General features: G+C 46.9%; 1 protein-coding gene across 1 annotated transcript; it reads left to right on the forward strand.

The window, feature by feature from the left end:
* The first annotated feature begins 13,620 nt into the window (after window positions 1-13,620).
* On the forward strand, window positions 13,621-23,893 carry WFIKKN1 (WAP, follistatin/kazal, immunoglobulin, kunitz and netrin domain containing 1). Its single transcript, XM_081839791.1, has 2 exons — window positions 13,621-14,665; window positions 21,985-23,893. The coding sequence occupies exons 1-2, from the start codon at window positions 14,417-14,419 to the stop codon at window positions 23,476-23,478; spliced, it is 1,743 nt and encodes a 580-aa protein (XP_081695917.1). The 5' UTR covers window positions 13,621-14,416; the 3' UTR covers window positions 23,479-23,893.
* Window positions 23,894-24,233: the final 340 nt, after the last annotated feature.

Here is a 24,233-nt window from a genome sequence, read left to right on the forward strand (position 1 = left end):
AGCTATCAGTCAGTGTTAGACAACATGGAGCATTGAATTCTGAATTTATTGTTATTCACATTTTATACTGTATCTTAAGCTGTTTTTTGTTGCATCAATTAAGTGTTTTAAATTTGTTGTTAGCCGCCCTGAGCCCAGTTTTCTGAACCGGGAAGGTATTACAGTGGTACCTCGGGTTAAGTACTTAATTCGTTCTGGAAGTCTGTTCTTAACCTGAAACTGTTCTTAACCTGAAGCACCATTTTAGCTAATGGGGCCTCCTGCTGCCGCCATGCCGCCGGAGCACAATTTCTGTTCTCATCCTGAAGCAAAGTTCTTAACCCATGGTAATATTTCTGGGTTAGTGGAGTCTGTAACCTGAAGCGTCTGTAACCTGAAGCGTATGTAACCCGAGGTACCACTGTATTATTACTAGATGGAAGGTCTTCAGGCAGGGGTCAGCAAACTTTTTCAGCAGGGGGCCAGTCCACTGTCCCTCAGACCTTGTGGGGGGCTGGACTATATTTTGAAGGGGAAAAAAGAACAAATTCCTATGCCCCACAAAGAACCCAGAGATGCATATTAAATAAAAGCACACATTCTACTCGTGTAAAAATCCGGACCGTCCGTGGGTCGGATTTAGAAGTCAATTGGGCTGGATCCAGGCCCTGGGCCTTAGTTTCCCTACCCATGTCTTAAGGCATTCTCCATTGCTACTAACTTAAGCTGCTCTTCAGTAGTTTTAAGTGGTGGTAAAGGGCAGAATGATAGGGAAGAGTAAGCAAACAAGTGCATTAATGCTCCCCTTGCGGCTTCAGGAAGTACCCTGCACACCCTCGCCCCACGGAGCCTAATCAAAGGAGCTGGTGTGATTTCAGGTGGGTTTGGGAAACAAACAGTCGGAGCAGATGACGCTCTCCTTGTGCAGGACGTTCTGTTTTCTGTACAGATGTCCTCTCTATGTAAGGGGGTGTGGGGAGAGATTTGAAGCAAAACTTAACCATTGCATGCCTTGGTCGCCTCTTCCTCCTTCAAGCACTCCTTAACTGTAGCTGCTGAGAATGGGCTTCTGGATATTTTTTTTACATTGAAATCCTCCCAACAAATCGGACAATACAAATGTCTGCTTGATCTGGTTATTTGCAAAGCTCATTTTAAGGGGAGAAACGTGTTCAACTATCCCCAGGCGATTCTTATCTTTCAAATGCACCGAGAACTGTTGTACCATTTTTGGTTTTTTTCTTCAAGATCCAAGAAGATGCCCAATGGTGATAGTTTGGGTGTTGCTGGTTTTGGGGCTGCTTTCAGTTGATCTATAAAATGTATGTGTATAAACTGCAGTGCTTTGCGGGGCTTTTTAAAACAGAGAATCCCTGTCAATTCTGCAAAGAAGCTGTAGATGTTTCAAAAGCTTACACTGAAAATAAATTGGGTAAGAACTGGCTCATGGAATAATCACTGAATCATGCCTGCTGAACTGTCCTCTGCTCGTATTTTAGTGCATTATCACGTAATTATACATCATGCTAGTGTGCATTTGCCCCTTGAGAGACAGACTTGTAAAAACAGATCCTGAGTCTGGCCTGGCTGTCACTCAGGAATACTACAGCCCATAAAATCTCACGGCAGGAGAAATTGCTTCCCTTCTGCCAATTACAGTTTTTGTACTTTTATTCTCTCTCATCACTTGGAGCAACTGCAGTAGTTAAAAACTGAATTGCTCCTGTATTATTATTATTATTATTATTATTATTATTATTATTATTATTATTATTATACAAACATCTCTCTTTTTATATACCTACATTTGAAGGATTTATCTAATGTTCAGCAATGAGTTGACATGTTGTAAGTGAATGACATCATAGGAAATAGATATAAGGAAAGAATTATATAAACGGGACCCACTCAGCTGCGGGCTGTTGTCACTCTTACAAAGTTCATTTGAGTGTGGGGCTGGAGGGGGCATTTTTGCCAGCATGAAGCAAGAAAGAGGTATAGGGAGCATGGATTAGCTGGTTGCCTCTGTCTTCATGATGTATCCTCTCACAAGAGCAATTTTACAGCTAAAAGCCTAAATCCTTGTCTGTCTGTCTGTCTGTCTGTTTGTTTGTTTGCAATGGGTCACAGACTGATCCTGAAGTGGCAAAAAAGGGAGGGATGGCTCCTGTTTTAATATTAAGCACCATTTAAACATTATTTAATGCATGCTATTATTATTTTGCAATAGCAGACATGATCATGCTGCATTAGAAGAGACTTGCAATTGAAAAATGGGTGTAAGGTAAAGACAGAAAGGGTAAGAAAATGGGAAAACAGGGGTAAATAGGAAAAATATTTTATTATGTCAATTACACTCAGTTTCTGTTCTTGGGTGCTTCCAGACCTGAAGTTTATTGTGGAATCAGTACTGCTTACACCCACAAGCTTTTTGCAGTGCCCACACAATGTCGTTGCTGTCAGAATGTCTGCCCATGCTGCTGATCCGCCCCCCCCCCCAGCTAACCCAAATTTCTCCTTACTACAGAAAATTCAGTGTGCAAACACCCGTTTATACAGCTGAAGTTGTTGGCGGTGTTAGAAGCTTGTTAGCACATTGTGGGGGGATTGTTGGGGGCAGTGCCTACTTCCATTTGCTCCCTATCTGAGCATTACTTAGCCATGTTTCCAGTGGCCCCCAATACCCTTATCTGCACTGATTAACACCTGCCAAAGACACCCCCCAATTGTGGAAGATATTCTCTCAAAAACTCTACAAGGTAGAAGTGGGGGAGATGGTAATCACAGTAATCACGTTTGTCAAATGTTAAATCGATACAGACATCTTGCAAAAGGCCTCTGTTGTCACTGCTGCACTATTCTGCACTACCTCAGCATTAAAACAATTTTAAAAACCCAAATATCAATGTATACTGTAGCATCCCACCAAAAAAACCAACCCACAAGCCTCCATTTTGCCCCTTGTGATACAGGAAAACTGACTGGATAAGGCTGGTAACATTTGTTTGTGTGTATTTCATGGGGATTTTTAAATGGTTTAAAAGGTGAGTGTGTGAAGTACGGAAATACTATTTTCTATTGTTTGTGTTGCACACAGGTAATTGGGCTGTGGGGCTGTGGGGAGAGAGAATCATGGAAGAGATGTTCAAAAACTGCAACCCCAAACCAGCCTACATACATTCTGTCATGCTTTGTTCACAGGTCTGGTCAGTAAGTGGGGGAATAGCAATGAATATTATGCTTGGAACCTGCGGAAACCTAACATGCAAAATGCATGCGCAGGGGAAAGAATTCATCTGGACCTAAGATTCCTCACCCTTGATCTATAGGAACTATAGGAAGCTGCTATTGGCCCATCTAGCTCAGTATTGTCTACACTGACTGGCAGCAGCTCTCCCAGCCCTGCCTGGAAGACACCAGGAATTGAACCTGGTACCTTCTGCATGCAAAGCAGTTGCTCTACCACTGAGCTTACAGCCTTTCCTCCATACTTCCTTTAAATATATTTTTTCTGCTGAGATTATAATCTTGTGCTCTGAATGTTTAGAGTAAAAGTACAGGTTCGATCTAACTGAGTGGCTGGGGTATTTATTATTATTATTATTATTATTATTATTACTACTACTACTGTCACAGCAGATATGACTGTGCTGCATCTCATTCCCAAGCTCTCCTGTGGTGCCTCGAATGATGCAGGTGATGTGATGTCAGTAATCCTGAGAGTTTTTCCTGCCCTAAATGCCACCAACAATGGTGGGGGAATCTGGCAGTACAGTGATTTGTTTGTTTATTTATTTATTTGTATGTTTATAATACGGCGGGGGGGCATTTTTGTTTGTTTGTTACGATGCTTTGTGGTTTTGGTTTTTGTGGACAGAAGTACCAAATATTATATGGGATAAGTACAGGCTATGATCTCTCAAGAAACTCTAAAATTACTTTTGATACTTCGTCCTGAAGCCATTAGTACTGATTTTCAGCTATCATACTGCTAACAGCAGCAAAATAGTGTATTGCACAAAAATGGAAAAAGAAAGATCCCCTACCATAACTGATTGTTTAAGGAAAACTTGGCAATCTGTGTTAATGATAAAACTTACAAATGAGAGAAACACAATACATAATGATCAAGAAAACAAAATTAATGAGAGGCAGGCCTTGTTTTTACATTTCTGGAGTGACAAAGTATATGTCAACATTTTCTCTTTTAATTTATTCATGGTGCTATGGAGTTTTGGTTATGTTGTCCTGCTTCCCTCTTCATATACCATTTCTTTGTTTTTTTATTTTCTATTTCACATGTTTTTTCTTTGTTTCTGTTGCATGAGAAGCCAGGCTGTTAATGGTTTTTGCTACATATGGTTACAACAATTTAATATTACTAAAATTTAAAAGGAGAGGAGCAGGAAGAGCCCTGCTGGATCAGGCCAAAGACCCATCTGGTCCTTCTTCCTGTTCTCACAGTGGCTGCCCAGGTGCTTGTCGGAAGCTTGCAAGTGGGACCTGAGTACAAGAGCAATTTCCCCTCCTGCAGTTTCAGCAACTGGTATTCACTGCCTCCAACAGTATTTGTCTAATACTGTATTTGTCTAATCGCTGCCCCCCCACCCACCCAAGAAAGAGTCCTAGCCCCAGTTATATGCATTTTGAGCTGGGCTGTCCCAGACACTGTTGGGCCTGAGGGTGTGTGTGTGTGTGTGTGTGTGGATATGGATGTGCTCTCCTTAGTCTCTCTTGTTGTTCCTCCTCTGAGAAAGAGGACAAGCATCCTGGGTCAAAGGGTCACGGCAGAGGTCGTCGGAGCACCTCTGGATCAAACACCAGAGGCAATAACTTCCTGTGGTTGGTGGGCCCCTTTCTCTCTCTCTCTCTCTCTCTCTCCACCCCACCCACCCCACCCACCCGCCCTGCTCCATTCCTCCAGCGCGGCCTGTCTCAGCTCCCTTGATCCTGCGCTCTCGCTTTTGATCTCTGTGGCATGGGTGTGAGGCATCTAAGGATTGCTTGTGAAACGCAGGCGTGGGGCAGGGGGAGCGTCCAACTGCACTGCTGCTGCTGCTGCTGCTCCTCTGTTAAAAGGCCCTGTTCCTCCTTTCTCTCTGGACACAGTTTCTTCCCTCTGTTTATGAAGTTTTTTTACACCAGTGGAAGAGACCACAGGGGAGATTTTGATGGATTGTAGAGAAGGAAGGTGTTTGATGTGAGCTAGGCTTTGCCTGGGAAATCCTCTTCCCGTCCCCCATTCTATTAATTTGTAACTAATATCCTCCTATTACAGTGGTACCTCAGGTTAAGTACTTAATTCATTCCAGAGGTCCGTTCTTAACCTGAAACTGTTCTTAACCTGAAGCACCACTTTAGCTAATGGGGCCTTCCTGATGCTGCCGTGCCACCGGAGCACGATTTCAGTTCTCATCCTGAAGCAAAGTTCTTAACCCGAGGTACTATTTCTGGGTTAGCAGAGTCTGTAACCTGAAACATCTGTAACATGAAGCATACGTAACCTGAGGTACCACTGTATATGGGGCCCATTGGGCTGACACCACTCAACTTTGCAAGTCTGCAATTTCAGGTCCTCCTCTCAAATTGCTGTATTTCTCCCTTCCTCCTCCTCCTCCTCCTCTACCCCCCCAGAGCCCAAAGCAGGTGGTCTCTAAACATGTTCAGAGTGTCTCTCACCACTAAGAAGCTTGATGAAGACAAACCAAGCACCTTTCTCACAAATCCGTGTGGTTTTTTGCTTAGGGAAGTTCTCAACAGTAATTTTAGTCTGGCTTACCCATCGCTAATGTATTCAGCTTCCAGCCTGAGAGCTATGATTCTGGCAAAATCCTCCTTTTCTTTGCACTCAGGAGTGCGTGTGTTTGAAAAACTCTCTTGAGCAGGAATCGGGAACCAATAGCCCGCCAGATGCCGTCACTCCAACTCCCATCAGCCCCAGCCAGCATTGTCAATAGTCAGGAGCGATGAGAGTTGTGGTCCAAAATACTTGCAGGGCACCAAGTTGGCAAAGGCTGCTTTCTGCTCCCAAAGCCTTCTACTTGGGTTTTACGCTGCCATAGCTATCTGTATGTTGTCAGGGACAGATTGAGGGGCAGGCGACTCAGGTGCCCGCCTTGGCTGCCAAACTCGGGGGAATCCTATCAAGGACTCTCTGGTCAACTATTTACTCAACAGCTGAAACAAAAATAGTACAAACCTTTGTTTGACCCACAAGGGCAGCATTGCATTAATGCTTTGTGTGTTTTTTGATTCGTGGGAAAATTTACGATGTGGCTGCCTGCTCGACAAACTCTGTGTGTGTGTGTGTGTGTGTGTGTGTGTGTGTGTGTAAGAGAGAGAGAGAGAGAGAGAGAGAGAGAGAGAGAGATTTGCACACTAGGATCTCATCATCTTAAATGACAGGGATAAGCCACTTGCACAAATCATGCATCCAAGCCTGAAAATGCAATTTTAAAAAATGAAAGAGTTCAAAAAGTTGTACGAATGATGGAGTGTGTGCATGTGCAAGATGCATCTCACCTGGGCCATCATTTGCTCTATGGCTGGTCCTGTATGCTCTGTCTCTGCACAAGAACAGAATATGCTATTGGGTGTCATATTAAGGTCCCCAAGAATCTCTGCTCTTCCTTGATTAAGAAGTCAAGTTTCTAGCTCTTATTGTTCATGTGTGTGCACACATTAGTGCTTTCTGGCAAAATCTCAGAAGCTCAGAGGGATTGCTGAATCAGATCAGGGAGTGGGGTTTCAGTGGCTTAAAGCTCTGCTCTCTGCTTCTCCTCTATCTCTTGCAGAAGCAGAACAAATGATGAAAAATGCTTTTAAAAGGAAAGGGAAACGAATGCAGCTGTGCAAATTTGGATGTTGAGTGACAACAATGCATTGGTGACACATAAGGTGGCCCTTTTTGCTCTGGCGGCAAAAAAGATCAGGAAGAAGGAATTGGATAAAATAGCCATCAACTGTAAGGGGGATTCAGAGGACTTAGTTGCCACTCAGTAGTGTAGACGCGGCGGCATCCCTGTTACTGGATATCTTGCACTGCCTCTCTACTGCTTTTATTTGCAGGTGGCTGAATTATATTTTAAACCAATTGGGATTGTATAGAATTGTCATGGCCTTTGACTAGTACAATAAACTTATTTTGAGGTGTGTAAATTAAATAAATTTGTGTAATTAATGCATGTCATGGAATATGGGCTCAGGCTTCCAATTGTCCCTTTTTTTCACAGAATGCATTCAAGACACACTTTGCACTAGGGCTGTCCCTATTACAGTGGTACCTTGGGTTAAGTACTTTATTCGTTCCGGAGGTCCGTTCTTAACCTGAAACTGTTCTTAACCTGAAGTACCGCTTTAGCTAATGGGGCCTCCTGCTGCCACCACGCCGCTGGAGCATGATTTCTGTTCTCATCCTGAAGCAAAGTTCTTAACCCGAGGTACTATTTCTGGGTTAGCGGAGTGTGTAACCTGAAGCGTATGTAACCTGAAGTGTATGTAACCCAAGGTACCACTGTAAAGGTAAAGGTAAAGGGACCCCTGACCATTAGGTCAAGTCGTGACCGACTCTGGGGTTGCGGCACTCATCTCGCTTTATTGGCTGAGGGAGCCGGCGTCCAGCTTCCGGGTCATGTGGCCAACAAGACTAAGCCACTTCTGGCAAACCAGAGCAATGCATAGAAACGCCGTTTACTTTCCCGCTGGAGCGGTACCTATTTATCTACTTGCACTTTGATGTGCTTTTGAACTGCTAGATTGGCAGGAGCAGGGACCGAGCAACGGGAGCTCACCCCGTCGTGGGGATTCGAACCGCTGACCTTCTGATCAGCAAGTCCTAGGCTCTGTGGTTTAACCCACAGTGCCACCCATGTTCCACTGTACTACTATACTACCACTGTACAACTCCAGAAAAAGAAGCTGTAGTCAGAATGAACCTGCAAGTGTGGATGCATGCATGCACAATCACCCCCAGTGTTTGCTGGCAGTGAGGCTTTTGTGTGCAATCCTCCAGTCTGGTCCCATTAACAGGAGGACATTGGTGCTTTCCATAAGCCACTTCTTTAAACAGGAGACTCCTGGAACAAAAATCATTCTCTGGCCCTCTGCAGCTGAGACGGGGGGGGGGGGGGAGAGAGAGGCATCAACTTTGCAATGGAGCAAAGCTGAATCTCCAACCAGCAGGTACGTTGAAGCTGTTTTGTTGGCTGATAACTCTTCCTAGCAACAGACAGCACACACACTTCTCCCTGGGGATTTATTTTAGCTCTACCAACTGTTATATGTAGTGCTAGACTTTCTTTTTCTTTTTCCATCACAGCTCTTTAGAAGCTTAACAGCAGCCAACAACAGGCTTTCCCAGGCAGCTCTGTCCCCAATCCCTTAGCAGGCTATATTGCTACTTTCCCAGGGGTCTGGAAGGAACCCAGCTGTAAATATGACGCCTTTGATTTAAATTAGCAGCAGCTCTCTTGATGAGAGACAGACAGACATATGCTATATGTCGTTACAAGGATGTCCCACTTTTCCTGCAAGCAGCTCAAGGTGGCATATGAAGTTCTTCCCATTTTATCTTCACAACAACCCTGTGAGCTGCTTTAGGCTGAGAGATGTTGCCTGGCCCCAAGTTGCCCAGTGAGTTGCAATTTGAACCCTGGTCCTTTTCCAGTTTACTCCTATTAGCTAAATTCATGGAGGTACGACTATCAATGGCTGTCAACCATATTCCTGTGTGCACGCCAATCTCTGAGTGCCGAGAAATTTCAGGGGTGCTGGCGTATACCTCAGACTTGGTTTCCTTAGAATGGAAGTCACTGGAAAAGGCAGCGTCTTTGTGATTATGTGGTTTTATTTACACACAAATATATAAGCCGAGCATAAGATGGAAGGGCTCACACAGCACATCAACCAGATCTTGCTCCCCCACCCCTCAGGTTTTGGGAGTGAGATGGTCCCAAAATCATAGTCTTGGAATCGGCATGGAGAGCAAGTCAAGTTGTTCTCCAGCCAGGTGAGAGAAGGGAAGACCTGCACCCTTTGGAAAGCATCACTAGCTAGTCATTCCTATGGCAACACATATGTACTCGGCCAACTCTTTAGTCATGCAAATGGGACTTGGTTAGGGCCATTAAGAAAACAGACTGGTGTGACCATTTCAGCAGGTTTCTCCTTCTGCTGGCTTGAAGTGGCCCCAAAGATGACACCCAAACTAGTCCTCCCAGCCTGTAACGATGTCCAATCCCCAAGTTCAGAGGCACAAACTGAAGAGCAGGCTGTAGATTATAGGCCCGGCTTGTGTGCTTGCCAGAGGCATCTGACTGGTTACTGATGGAAAGGCGATGCTACTAGCTGGACCATTGGGACAATCCATTCAGCAGGGTCCATCTAATAGCCTTGGCATAACTCAGTAGCATCGCATCTGTCTTGCATGGAGAAGATCCCAGGTTCAATCCCTGGGCATCTCTCTTCAGGCAGAGCTGGGCAAGACCCTGGATAGCGGCTGCCAGTCAGTGTAGAAAGTACTGAGCTAAAATAGATCCGATGGTTTGACTCAGTGTAAGGCAAATTAATTCCTATGTTTATATGATGGTTTTTGGTTATTGATTGCGCATTGTGATTAAGTTGATTGTGTCAGCTTTTATGTAGTAGGAAGAGTTAGAGGTGCGCTCTTTTTTGTATTTATAGATAATATTTTTGCTGTTTTTATTTTAAATTTTGTATATTTTATGTATTTTTTTTGTAAGCTGCCTTGAGTCTTCTTTTTTTGAGATGGTGCCTGCAAAAGATATTCCCAGGGTAGAATTTCCCCCGTGAAACCCTCCTGACCCCTTCCTTGGAGGCATTTTGGGTGCATAGTTTTCGCAAAGCTCTTGGACAATGCTGCAGTTCATCACAGTCTCTTACATTTTCTGGTCCCTTAGCTATGAATTTCAGGAGGTGGGAACAGGGTGATTTGGTGAAACCTGGGGAGAGTAAACATGGAATTTGCTTATTTAATTAAGGACTTCCCTAATTCCCACCCCCTTAATAATCTAAGCACTGGAATGCTAGGCTGGTTAATGTATTTATCCAGGCTAAGTTAGTTGAAATTAACTTCCACTTATATACATGAGATAAGTTAAACATCTCTAGGGATGAGGAAGAAATTCAATTCAGTTTGCATTTAAAGGTGAATCTACCAAATTCTCATGTTCTGAAACAATGTATGGTCAGAGTAATGTATAAGAAAATGCACATTGAGGGGGTAAAGTGTGCATAAGAATACATATATTAGTAAAAAAAGAAAATACAGAAGTGCAATACACTGTGGAAATAGCATTGCAAAAATGTGCATAATAGGCAACATTGCATTAAAAATTTGTTAATTGGGAGAAATTTGCAGTAAAACGTCAATGAATTTTCATGAGCATTAAAAATCTTGTGTGTTTGTGAATGTGCAAATTGATGCAAAGTGCTGGGAACTGAATTTAAGACTGGGAAAATGGGAAACTGGGTGAACTAGAATTGACAGTGCCTTCCTTCTTTAGCCATGATTAACTTGGAACTAATTTCTAAATGAACGACTCGGATGCGTTTTAAGTCTGAATACACAGCCCCAGATTGAAAGATGGAGTAAAATTGTTGAAGACAGGGGGTACTGCCAACTTGAAGAAAACTTAGTTGATTAATTGTATGGTTTTTAGTTGATTGATCAAATGAGGGGCGGAACTAGGCTTTATTTCACCTCAAAGACCCTGTTTGGCAAAAAAGAAACCCCAAAAAACCCCAACCACACATTTGTGTACAGACATACACAGGCTGGGAGCTTCAATGGCACCCTTCTGGAGGTTTCACCTGAAGCAAAAAAAAAAAAAAAACCAGCAAAAAAATCCACATAGGAGTAGAGAAATACCAAGGAAGTTGGCTTGGGTTTTCTTTGTTTTTGGATCATGTGTCAACCCTGTTGCAATGTGACACCATTTTAGAAGAGGCATCCTGCTGTGTGTGTGTGTGTGTGTGTGTGTGTGTGTGTGTGAATGAGAGAGAGAAAATGACTCTCCTAAGAAGGTGCCTGCTACTCACATTTTTGTCAGTTCATGAATAAAAATCATAAACAAAAAACGGTGTTACAATTACAGTGAGCTCAGCAGCAGAACGGTAGAGCTTTGCATGCAGAAAGTCCTAGATTTCATTTCAGGCATCTCCAGTTACGGCTGGGAGAGACTGACTCCCTGAGACCTTGGAGATCCTTTGCCAGTTAGTTGACAATACTGAGCTAGGTGGACCAGCGGCCAGACTCAACATAAGGCAGCTTCCTATGATCCTAACAGGGGATAAGAGCCTTGCTGCATCAGGCCATCTATGTATGCCTATCTAGTCCAGCATTCTGATAGGAGCACAATAGCTCTCTTGACCCCCAGGAACTGGTATTTTACCTCTCCTACTGGAGGTGATAGCCTTGTCCTCCATGAATTTATCTGACCGCCCTGTAAAGTTGTCCGTCCTGAATCCCCCAGCCTTCAACTCAATCAGGTGACCATGAGTTCTTGTATAAACGAGAGAGACAGATCCGATAAATAGTTCAACCCTAGTCATAAACAAAGCTGTCTTGTCATTCTTTTAAAAGGCCTTCAGTTTGAAACACCCTTGTTGTGGCTAAGAAGAACAGTACATGCCGGGTTTAAGCTACGCTGAGGTGCCTGTGGTTGGCTGTTAAAAGCCGAATCAGAAAGTCTTGTGGGTGAAGCGGCAGCGGGAGATGTTGCTATCAAAAGGCAGCCAAGGTAAAAGTGAGTTTTGCGGCAACCCTTTTCTGGCAATGGCCTTGCAAAGCTCACTACTCCTGTGCTGCCCTAACCTGTGGTGAAGGGTGCTATGACAGGTAATCTCAGTCTCATGTGTCTAGCTGGGATGTTCATCAAAGAGTCAAATGCCCATGACTACGCGCATACAGTCGTACCTTGGTTTTCGAACAGCTTAGTTCTCGAACGTTTTGGCTCCCAAACGCCGCAAACCTGGAAGTGAGTGTTCCAGTTTGTGAATGTATTTTGGAAGCCGAATATCCGATGCAGCTTCCCATTGAGTACAGGAAGCTCCTGTAGCCAATCGGAAGCCACGTCTTGGTTTTATAATGTTTTTGGAAGTCGAACGGACTTCCAGAACAGATTCTGTTTGAGAACCAAGGTACGACTGTACAGTGTTTAAAGCACATGACGTCCATCCTCCCCAAGAATCCTGAGAACTGTAGTTTTTGATGCATGCTGAGAGTTGTAGCTGGGTGGAAGAGTTTTGCTTGCAGTTCATGGCTAGCCAGAGAGAAGCACTCTGTACATGCTCAGGTGAACTTCCTGCTCTGAATACTGGAGAGTGGACCCCTGGCATTTAAACAAATTTCTAGGTGAGTAAGTTCCAGTACTGAATCCTGACCTAGATTTACACTTCATGATCCCCAGCAAAGTAGATGAACTTTTTCACATAAATCGGCTGTGACTTGCACAGCCTGGCTTAGCACCGGAAACAGAACTTTGTTGCAAATGTGTTGCTAGGATGATTAACAGACATGCTTAGCATAGCGATTCAGTCCCAGCCAGCATGCTCAGTAGTCAGGGATGATGGCAGCTGTAGTCCAAAAACATCTGGAGGGCTGCAAGTTTCTCACCCCTGCTTTAAACTAAAGATGAGCTGAAATGAAGGGAGGGCATCTGGTTTGCATGCTGCTGCAGGTCAGTGTAGACAATACTGTGCTAGATGGACTAACTTGGTCTTGGAGTAAGGCAGATTCTTATGTTCCTATCCCAACTTTTTACTGGCTCCCTTGGCCAGTAAAGCGAGATGAGCACCGCAACCCCAGAGTTGGTCACGACTGGACCTAATGGTCAGGGGTCCCTTTACCTTTACCTTAGGCCTCGATACAGGCCCATCTAGAGAGCCAGTGTGGTGTAGTGGTTAGTGTGTTAGACTAGGACCTGGGGGCCTGGGTTCGAATCCCAACAGAGCCATGGAGCTTGCCGAGTTACCTTGGGTCAGTTCCAGTCTGTCTGCCTAACCTACCTCAAGCGTTGCCACAAAGGATGGAACGGGGAAATGCAGAGAACGATCTTAACCACCTTGAACTCTTTGGAGGAATGATGGGATATATATGTACAGAAAAATAAAATACAGAGTGATTCCCAGCTATCCATGCTGGGCCTCTTCTAGTAGGCTTTCAAACTTCCATTCCAGCCTCTTTGATCCTATATCACCTGCCGTCACCTCAGCCCACCTGCCTCTTGCTGCGGCTACAGATTACGGCTGCCGCAGTGGCTCACCTTTTAAAGGAAAGAGAGGCAATTTGAGTCCAAGTCTCCAAAATGCCCTATGGAAGAGGTCTGGGCTTGCCCGGGCCCTTGGAGGCCTGGTATGGTCAGCATCGCTGCCAGTGGCCAAGAGGCCTTTGGGATGTTCTCTCATTCTGAAAGAATTCCCCCCACTTGGTGGGTCTCGGTGGTGTCTGTCTCTCGGTTTTGGAAGGCTCTGCAGCTCCCTCTCTCTCTCTTCTCCCCCCACCCCCCTTTGATCTCCTCCGAGTGTTTGCCCAGTCGATCAACCCAGACAGGGTTAGCGTCTGAGGTCAGTCGCTTTTCCATTCCAAACTCCCAGCCCATCGGTGAGAGGGGAGGAGATTCCGGTTACACCCCCCTCCTCGCCTCTCTTTTTCTGCTCACCCCAGACACACACCCGGGAGCTGCTTTATAACTCTGTTCCTCCCTGACCCAGGAACTTAATTTCCCTGTTGATGTGCTCGCTCGCTCTTTCTCTTTCCCCAAGGTTGTTCACCAAGCCATCTTCCTTTCCTAGAGAACCTTCTTCCCCATAGCCTCTGGCCTGCTGGCTCCAAAAGATCCAGCACTTTGCCATTTGCCCCTGGGCCTGGATTTTATTATTTTTATTTAAAAAAAGAAACTGGAAGAGAAGGCATTGAGTGAAGAGAAGAAGAGGAGGAGCAGGAGGGCAAACCCCACAACTGGATGAAGTTCGAGGGAAGAGACTGGGAGCCCCATTTGCTGATGAAACATGGACCTTTCCCTCTCGACGGCTGCACTTTAAGTGATGCTGCTTTTGGGAAGGCCTCGTGTCTGGCTGCTGGTGGCAGAAGGCAGAATGGACACTGGGGCGTCCAGGACAGGCGATAAAATGAGGAGTGTGTGCTGGGGGGTGTAAGAGCGGAGGGGAGGGGAAAAAAGAAGAGCTTTCTTTGGTTTCTTGTTATTTCCCCCTCCTCCTCCCTTCCCTTCACCTTCCTCTCCCCACTCTCTTTCTCTCTCTCCCCCCCCCCCCGCAGCCTCCTTGCAAATGTGATTGTTTTGTCTATCACACAAGGCAAAAGTGGAAGACTCTTCCTGGGTTTTGGGGGTGGGGGAACACACACAAAAAAAGGAAGGAGGCGCAGCAGTGGCTGGCAAGAGCTTGGTGGCGCGGCTGGATGCCTTTTTGGACTTTCCTCGGGAAGGGCTCGAAGCGAGAGGGCGGCCAGCGACGGCTCGGAGGGGAGCAGCACCTTCGCGACCCCATGCTGCCTTCACTCATCCTGTCTCTGCTGTCTCTCCTGGCAGAAGGGGCCAGCCTGCAGCCAATCAGGATGAGCCACCTAGGGGTGTGCCCCAACCAGCTGAACCCCAACCTGTGGGTGGATGCGCAGAGCACCTGCGAGAGGGAGTGCCAGGCCGATCAGGTGAGTCGGGGACGCTGTAGGTGAGCTCTCTCGCCCACCCGCTTTGCGAGAGCTTCGGCGCGCAGTTCCGGGCCTAGCCAGCAGGGGGTGGTGCTGTGTTCCCCTCGGGTGAAATGCCCTTCTATGGCAAAAGAGTAATAGCTCAGCCCGGGAGGTCGCATCGCTCAAGGGTTTGTCACCGAGGGAGGCTTAGGAAGGTGCCTCATCTGAAAAGCGCAGGAGTGGCTCCCCTGCATTCGGGATCTCTCGGGATTCAACCTGGGACCAGCTGCATGTAAAGGAGATGCTCTGCCCTTGAGCCACAGCCCTTCCCTGGTTTGTAGGCAGAAGGTCTGAGGGTCAGCCCCTGGCGTTTCCAGTTAAAACAGTCCCCGATAGGCATCGTCCATTCCCAGCTCTGCTGAGACCACTGCCAGTCAGAGTGGACACTGCTGTCCTAGACAGACCAATGACCTGACACAGCATCAGGCAGCTTTATATGTGCAATAAACTTTATGGTGCAGCTGAGAATCTGGCTTCCCTCGAGTTTTTTCGTTTTTGTTTTTTAAGACCTTCTGTTAAGAGGTCTGGAAAGAACCCTACCTGAGACACAAGAGAGTCTTGATAGACCCAGTGGTCTGACTCAGAATTCAGCAGCTTCCTGTGTTTCTTCTCCCTGCCAGCAAGGGCAAAGGGACGGTGCCTGCATTTACTCAGCACTCTGTACATGCTCAAAGGATCTATTTTATTTGCTTCTCTGGATGCTTCAGAGATACTGCAGATTGTTAGGCTAATAAGCCTACACCATTTTAGGATTATTTTTCCATTTCTTTTCAGAAGCTACACACCTTCCCTCTTTTGCATAAAACTCAAAACATCAATGTGCCTATGTATAAAAGTTGCCGCTGTAATCAATTCTCCCTCCATTTGTTTTGGGTGTGTGTGTGTGTGTGTGTGTGTGTGTTTTGCGCACCTTCTCTCATGCGCAATTCCCAGATGCAGGATGTCCTTTAGTCTAGATGGGTCACAGAAATAGGGGAGTCCAATCAAGACATTGGGGCAAGTAGTACCCCCTCTTCACCTAACGATATGTTGTGCCCCTGGAGCAGTACAGGGGAACTGACTCCTGAAGTGGTGACAGGTGTTTGGGTGCCAGTAAGGATGGCAGAATGGGAGAGAGAAACAGTTCTGACCCATGGGGCACAATCAACCACAGAACTCTTGTGTGCAATGAAACTCGCAGGAGCTTTGGATGAGCGCAAATGATATTTGCACAAGAGAACTCCCCAGTGCTAATCTGTCATGGCTCAGTGACAGGGCACATATTTGCACACCAAAGAACTCTGGTTCACTTCTCCAACATCTTCAAGTTGGGCTGGGAAATTATCCTGTATGGGAGCCTGGGAGCCGGTTTTAGACAAAGCTGAGCTAGATGGATCAATGGTCTGAGTAAGGCAGCTTTTGGTGTACCTCTGAGAAGGAGATAATATCTTGGGTCATCATTGAGCAAATGCTGCATTTCCAAGGGGGTCGGCAGTGGAGGAGCCAATGCTCGTGAATGTGTGCATGAATACATTCCAGTTTGGGAAACTGTAACATTTTGCTCAGCCTTAGGACTAAGCCGAAAGGCTGGTTCACATTGTCCCTTTTTCTCCTCCATGTGGACAGCCAGGGTCATAGGAACTTCTGCACCTTATCTGTATGCAGCCTGCAGTGTGCATGGGTGCCTGCGAGCATGATAGTAGGTATATGCATAGCTCAGAATGAGCCAGGCGGCTGAAGGAGAAAAGGAAGTTGCTTTGTAAACCACACAGTCCAAGGGCAGTATCAAACGGTACTCCATCAAGTGTGGAAGTTGCTACACTGTGCCTCATTCCCACACTCCTGAGACATGTGGAAGAAGCCAACATTGTGACTCTTTCTCACACTTGCATTGCCCCAGGACAGGTGGCGCTGGCATGGCAAGTAGACATATCACTGGTGTTGTTAGAACAGCACTGGTGGGCATAGTGCCAGTGCCCCTTGGGACTGGTGGGGTGGAGAGCAGAGAGGCGAATGGTAGGTGGAGCATGAGGCAATGACAGGCAGTGCCAAATAATTCTCTCATGCACCCCACCCCACCCCATCCTCTCCTCTGCTGAGTTTTACAAGGGCAATACTGAGACTCAGGAAGCTGATAGGCAGTACGACCCCCTAGATTGGTTCTAAGTAAGAAGAACAGTGGAAAAGAGGCGACTGAGAGGAGATATGATCGCCATCTTCCAATATCTTAAGGGCTGTCACATGGAGGATGGAGCAAGCCTGTTTTGTCCTGCTCTAGAGGGACATGAACTTCAAGTTACAAGAAAGGAGATTCCGACTAAACATCGGGAAGAACTTTCTGACAGTAAGAGCAGTTTGATAGTGGAGTGGACTCTCCTTCCTCTGAAGTTTTTAAGCGGAAGTTAGATGGCCATTTGTCATGGATGCTTTTGTTGAGATTCTTGCATTGCAGGGGGTTGGACTAGATGACCCTCAGGGTCCCTTCCAACTCTACAATTATCTGATTCAAAGAAGGCAGGCAAGTTGGGTGGGCAGACATAGGTTGGTGAGGCAGTTCCCTGTTCTCCCTAATGGAGCTGTACCCATTCATGTGAATGGTGCAGTCACCACTGACAGATGGGAATGGTAATTGCTGCTGAGGGAATGGAAGCCCCTACATCACTTCCATGGGGAGAATTCCATGCATCGTCATCATTTTCATTATTACATTTGAAACCATTAAGGAGCTCAAGGCAGCACACATGCTTTCTTGCTCCTCCTCCCACCCACCCTTATCCTCACAACAATCCTGTGAGGGAGGCTAGACAGACAGAGAGAGAGAGAGACTGAGACTCAAGGGTCACCCAGTCAGCTGAGTGAGGATTTAAACCTGCATCTCCCCACTCCTAATATGACACAGTATAAACCATCACATAGGAAACAATACACAATATGTTTCCATGTAGGAAAGTCTTTCTTGTGTGAAGTGGTCCTTCCTTCCTTGGGAGGTACAAGCGGTTGCTAGGAAACCAGAATAGGATCCTCCCTGACTCTGGCTTTAACACCCACCCTCAAATACTTGGTTAAGCCCCATCCTCTGCTTTTGCCATCCATCTCTCTTATCAGTCCCCCGCATAACTGGAAATTTATATATTTGCATATGTGATGGCAACTGGAGGAGGAGAAAGAGAGGGCAGAGGGTGAAGAAAGAGCTGTGAGTGGAGGGAGGACCTTCTTCCCAACCTTTGGACCTCCTGGGAAACTCAGCAAACCTGCTGTACCTGGAACTGGGTGTGGAGAGTACAGTTGAATGGGACACAGTTGTGGGTAGCCAGAGAAGGTGCCACCCACCTGCCTACAGAAAGCAAGTCTAGAGTGAGAGACTAGGGTGATGTCTGCTGTATCCAGGAACTCTACTCCCTGTAATACATTTGTGGATGATCTGAGAGTTTGTTTGGACCCTGGGTGAGAACCTGGAGGCTGAGAGGGAGGGCGTGTCAGAAGGAAAATGAACTGATTTTAAAAATATATTAGTAACTTTCTATTAATTTTTATATGCAGCTGTTTATTTTTGTAATATTTTGATTAAGTTGTCTGTTGTGGCTTCAGTTTTCTATAAACCGCTTAGAAATATTTTTTAACATATTAAGCGGTATAGAAATCAGTCAATCAGCTTTGTCAAATTGTGGCTGTGCTACCTCGTTTTTGTCTGGGAAGGGAGTTGAAAAATTCTTTCCAATTAACCCCTCCCTTCCTCTCACTCCCTTGTGTGAGAGACCGTCCAAAAAAAATCTTTTTTACTCAAAGTGGTAAACTGGTTCCCCCATCCCCACCCCAGTCAGGATCAATTTCAGTCAAGCAACTTCTTATGTGATAAGGAAGCAGCAATGCCCCCCCCTGCCCCCCCCCCCGTAAGAGCACAAGTACCTCAGACGTAAAATTGTACCTCACAGCTTAGAGCATGGTTGGGGCTTGTGGTCCTCCAAACGTTGTTGAACGACACCTCCCATCAGCCCATCATGACCAATGTGGCCAATGGTCTGGGATGATCGGAGATGGATTCTGACAACACCTGGAGGGCCACAGGTTCCCCAGGCCAAAGCCATATCTAGAGGAGCACAAATGGTTCAGTTGCACTAGGTGCAGAGCTTCTGGGGCAGGTGCCGCAACTATGAAATGCAACAGGAGGCAAAGGGGCAGATTTTGGCGTTGCACAAGGCACCACTGAAGTTTGAGGTTCCAAGGTCCTCCACTGCCCAGGCCTGGTTAAGGGAACTGAAGGGTCAATAGAGCCAGAGCCAACTGAATTAAACTGCAAGCAGAGCCACTAATTCTGGTTTAGTCCCCCTCTTCCTCCTCCTCCTCCCTGTTGAGTTCTACAGTGACAACACTGAGACTCAGGAAGGAAGAGGAAGATGACAGGCCGGACATCTCCCAGGACTGGTTGCAATAAGAATGCAGGCAGGTGGCTTCAGGCAAGCTCAGATTGATGTGCCACATTCACCCTTATGGACCAGCCTGCACTGTAGATGTGTGTATTAGAGGCAGGTTGCTTGACAGCGGCATATATAGGAAGACTTTGGGATGCTGCTTCTGCGAGGTCACAACCATAGCTGTCAACGTTTCCCTTTTTTTAAGGGAAATTCCCTTATTCTGAATAGGATTCCTCACAAGAAAAGGGAAAAGACAGCTGTGGTCACAACCCAGAGGAGGCCCGTAGGCCCCATCTGCACTATGTGCTTAAATCACTATCACTGATTTTTAAACATGACTTTTAAACAGTCATGGCTGTTTAAGGTGGTTATGCTGCTGCTGTAATTGCACCGAGGAGATGGGCTGCTATGTATTTAGACACAGGGGCAGAGCACAGGTGAAGCAGCCTACTACCGGGGCATCCATTTTGTTCTCCCTCACACACGAGTTGATTCACAAGGTTAAAAAAAGAAAAAGGTCCTTTCCGCAAAAGCTGGGAGTTCGCCAGGAGATGCTTCTCCTGTCTGAGCCTCTCCTGAGCTCTCTCTGCCTCCCTTTTTTGCTTCAATGGGATGCCAGAGGGAGGTGCTGACAGCCCTAGACAAGCCATGCTGTCTCATCTGGAGATGGGTGGCATTCTCTGGACCACAGACTTCCCTCCCTTCGAGCCAAATAATTCATCCCTGAACCTGCTCTAGTTCTCACTGAGGTGTTAAAAGGTTGTTGGGGGGAAACCGAAGGGGCCTCAATATTCGAATTTTTTTAATCCCCCTTGTGTGTGGAGGTTTACTCCATCAAGGCCCTTTCCTTCCTTGCTTGTTTCAAGGAGTTTGTGGTTTAGGCCGCAATCCTAAAGCAAGATGAATGTCAGCTGAGGGGCCAATAGATGCTGCTTAACTGCTGCTCTGCCAACAGAGGGAGGCTCCCACGCAGAAAGGCACTTAACATCACTGGCACACCTACAGAAAACCCTCAGAAGCTGCCTTATACTGAATCAGGCCCATTGGTCCATTTAGCTCGGTAATTTCTACATTGGCTGGCAGTGGCTCTTCAGCCTTTCAGGCAAGGATCTTCCCCAGCAGCACTTGGGAGAGGCCAGAATTTGAACCTGGGACCTTCTGCACGCAAAGCAGATGTTGAGCTATGACTGAGATACTATGGTCTTCCCGCAAAAGCATAATAAGCTGCCTTATACTGAATCCATCCAGCTCAGTAATGTTGACACTGACTGGCAGCCGCTCTCCAGGGGTTCCAGGCAGGGGACATTCCCAGTCCTAACCTGGAGGTGCTGGGGATCGAACCTGGGAGCTTCTACAGGGGTGGATGTATCCGTGGTAGTGCGTATATGTGTGGAAACAGGGCACTTTGGGGGCAAATGTGAATCAGCAAGACCTCTTTGTTGACCTTCATGCTCCCACAAGGGGCCCTCAAGTATGCCAGTCCTGCAGCTGGTGTAACTAATTCCCTCCCATTTACCACAACTTGTATGGGAGAAGCGGAATGTGGGGGTTAAGAAAAATCATGGCCACAATTTAGAGAAGGAAAAGGCACCGCAACACCACTCTGGCTGCAGTGAGCCAGCAAGGTTTTGAAAACCACCATAGAAGTGTCCCCTCAGCACCAGCATAGAATTAATTTATTTGCCCAGGTTTCTCCTGACCCATGAAATTGGGCCCTGGTTTATGTGTATGAAGCCGCTGAATCTGTTTTATTTGCTTTTTATGTTTGTTTTATTGATTTTAAGCTGTACAGTACATTAATTGTTGTTTTTTGTTAGGCTGTTTTAATGGGAGCTGATTTCATTTTGCACTTAGTGTGCACTCACTGCTTACACACACACACACACACACACACACACACACACATATATATATAGTGGTTTAGAATAAAGGCTTCCAGAATAAAAGTAAGATACAAAACCACACATAACTGATTAATAAGAAGCCAGCCAAACCACCACCCAGCCCCCAAATACAAAAATCCAGCTAAAACTCACCAGCTGTCCAATAAAACAACAGGATTACTCTGCTAAATAGTTGCAGGGGTTTTTGTTGTTAAACTTCTGGTTGTGAACTATTTGTTAATGTGATTTAATTGTTATAGGAGACACCATTTCTTGCATATTTTGTTATTTCCGTGGAGTGGGAACTGCCTTGAGAATAGCTGCAGTTCCGTAATAGAGCATCTGCTTTGTATGCAGAAGGTCTCAGATTCAATCCCTGGCAGGGCTGGGATAGTTCCCTGTCTGAAATCCTTGTCTGAACTAGTTGGGCTGAAGTTGGACTCCAGTATAAGGCAGCTTCCTATATGCATATTTATTTCTTGAATTTAAATTCATATCCCACCTTCCTCCCTAAGGGTGGCAAACAGTTACACAACTTAAAAACAAAGCAGAAACATTCTTAAAATGTTAAAACTTACAATTGAAAACATTCTAAAAGCAATAGCAGTTAAAAGCATACTTCCATCCAGCTATCATATAATTGTAAAGTCGGAAGGGATCACGAGGATCTAGTCCAACCCCCTGCAATGCAGGAATCTTTTGCCCAATGTGGCACTCAAACCCAAGACCCTGAGATTAGAGTCTCATGCTCTGCCAATTTAGCTATTTTATCTCAGGATTACCAGGAACAGTATTCTTCAGCTACCAGATATGCTTGTGTGAACAGGTGTGTTTTAAAATTCTTCCCAAAAGTTAATGGGTGGAGACAGGCTCACCTCACAACAGAGGGCATTCCACAACTGGGGAACCACCACCGAAAAGGCCCTGTCACACCTAGTTTGATGGGGGAAACGATGCCTATTCACTCAAATCTAAAAGTTCTGCTCCTCCTCCTCCTCTGCAGGACTGCGAAGGCTTTGAGAAATGCTGCACCAACGTCTGTGGCCTGCGGAGCTGCGTGGCAGCCCGCTATGCGGACGGAAGCCTCTCCTCGCTGGAGCTGGTGCAAGAGGCCACATGCGAGAGCTTTGTGTGCACGCAACAGGGCTCGGACTGTGACATCTGGGATGGGCAGCCCGTCTGCAAGTGCAAGGACAGGTGCGAGAAGGAACCCAACTTCACCTGCGCCTCCGACGGACTCACCTACTACAACAAGTGCTACATGGACGCCGAGGCCTGCATCCGGGGTATCAGCCTGGCTGTGGTGCCGTGCAAGTACATTTTCACCTGGCCCAACACCAGCCCGGTGCCGATGGAGACCACGGCTCACCCGACGCCCGGCGCAGGCACTGAGCTGCCCATACCGCCAGCCCTCTACAACAACCCCTTCCATCAGTTGGTTTACGTGGGGGGCACGGTCAGCTTTCACTGCGATGTGAGTGGGCGGCCGCGCCCCGACATCACGTGGGAGAAGCAGAGCGACCACCAGGAAAACTTCATCATGCGGCCCGACCAGATGTATGGCAACGTGGTCGTGACCAACATTGGCCAGCTGGTCATCTACAACGCCCAGCCGGAGGATGCCGGGATCTACACTTGCACAGCCAGGAACTCTGCCGGCCTCCTGCGGGCAGACTTCCCGCTGTCTGTTGTCAAGAGAGAGCACTCCAGAGGGGAGCCGAAGGCATCCAGCCCTCCTCAGCTCCCGCCCGGTGAGTGCCTGAAGGAGCCTGACAAGCAGGAATGCGAGGCCTACCAAGTCCGCTGGCATTTTGACTCCAAGAGAGGCTTGTGCACCACTTTCCGCTATGGCGGTTGTGGGGCTAACCAGAACCACTTCGATACCTACGAAGAGTGCCAACTGGCCTGTGTCAATAACGCCGTCAACCTCTGCACTCTCCCCATTGTGCAGGGCCCCTGTAAGAACTGGGAACCCCGCTGGGCCTACAACCACCTGATGAAGCAGTGCCACTCCTTCATCTACGGCGGCTGCGAGGGCAATGAGAACAACTTTGATGGCAAGGAGAGCTGCGAGGATGTCTGCCCCTTCCCCAAGACGCTGCAGTGCAAAGCCTGCCGTCTGAAGAGCAAGATGGTGCCCAGCCTCTGCCGCAGCGACTTCGCCATCGTGGGACGGCTGATGGAGATCATCGAGGACCAGGATTCTGGCATTGCCCGCTTTGCCCTGGATGACATCCTCAAGGACGAGAAGATGGGCCTCAAATTCTTCAACATCAAGTACCTGGAGGTGACCTTGACAGATATGGACTGGAACTGCCCCTGCCCCAACATGACCACCGAGGACGGGCCCCTCATCATCATGGGCGAGGTGCAGGAAGGCATGGCGGTCCTCGACCCCAACAGCTACGTCCGGGCCGCCAATGATAAGCGGGTCAAGAAGATCCACGAACTGCTGGAGAAGAAGACGTGCGAACTTCTCAACCGGTTCCAGGACTAGCATGGGCGGCAGTGACAGCTGCTGCTTGTCTGTGGCAGAGAAGGGAAGGCAGATGAAGGCTGACGTTCCTTTCCCCGAGACTCTGCTCTCCTTTTCTTGTGCTGTGCTGCAGCTATGCAAGGACTGGGTTGGAGACTGGCAGGAAAAATCTGGCGCTCCTGGAAAGCCCATGAGCCTCCAAGTGGGTCCAGAGTGCAGAGGGGCGAATCCTTATTCCATGCCACCTCCACGGACCTGCCTCTCATTTTTAGATGTTTTCAGTTATTATCACTACTGTTTCAATGAGCTCCATTATTGCTTGTAACTACCTATTGTCTGTTTTTGTGTGTGAGAGAGAGCTGTAATTTATCTGCGCCTGTGACATCCCTCCAGCCCAGCCTATGTGGAATTAATAATAATAATAACGAAAAGGAAATCCTGTGTTCCTTATACACTGGAGGTTGTTCTCTACCAGCCCCTTTCTTTCCTGTTGTAAATGCAAATTCTGCTTTTAGCCCAGCATTACTAGCTAAAAAGGTCATGAGGACTAGCCTCCCATCAAATAATGGCAAAGGGGAGGGGGAGAAACAGGCTTACTGTAGCTGCATGCGGGTGGGGAGCAGAGTTTGCAAAATGTGAGAGGGACCTTCCTAAGGAAGGAAGAACAACTGCTAAGGGAGAAACAGAAAATGACAACCACCTGTCCCAAATGTGGCTTTGGCATTGATTTGCAGTGCTCATGTGGCTATTCCACTTTTGGACTTGTTCTTAAGCCC

This window comes from Podarcis erhardii (genome assembly GCF_964252035.2).
Source record: "Podarcis erhardii genome assembly, chromosome: 14".
Lineage (NCBI taxonomy): Eukaryota > Metazoa > Chordata > Lepidosauria > Squamata > Lacertidae > Podarcis > Podarcis erhardii.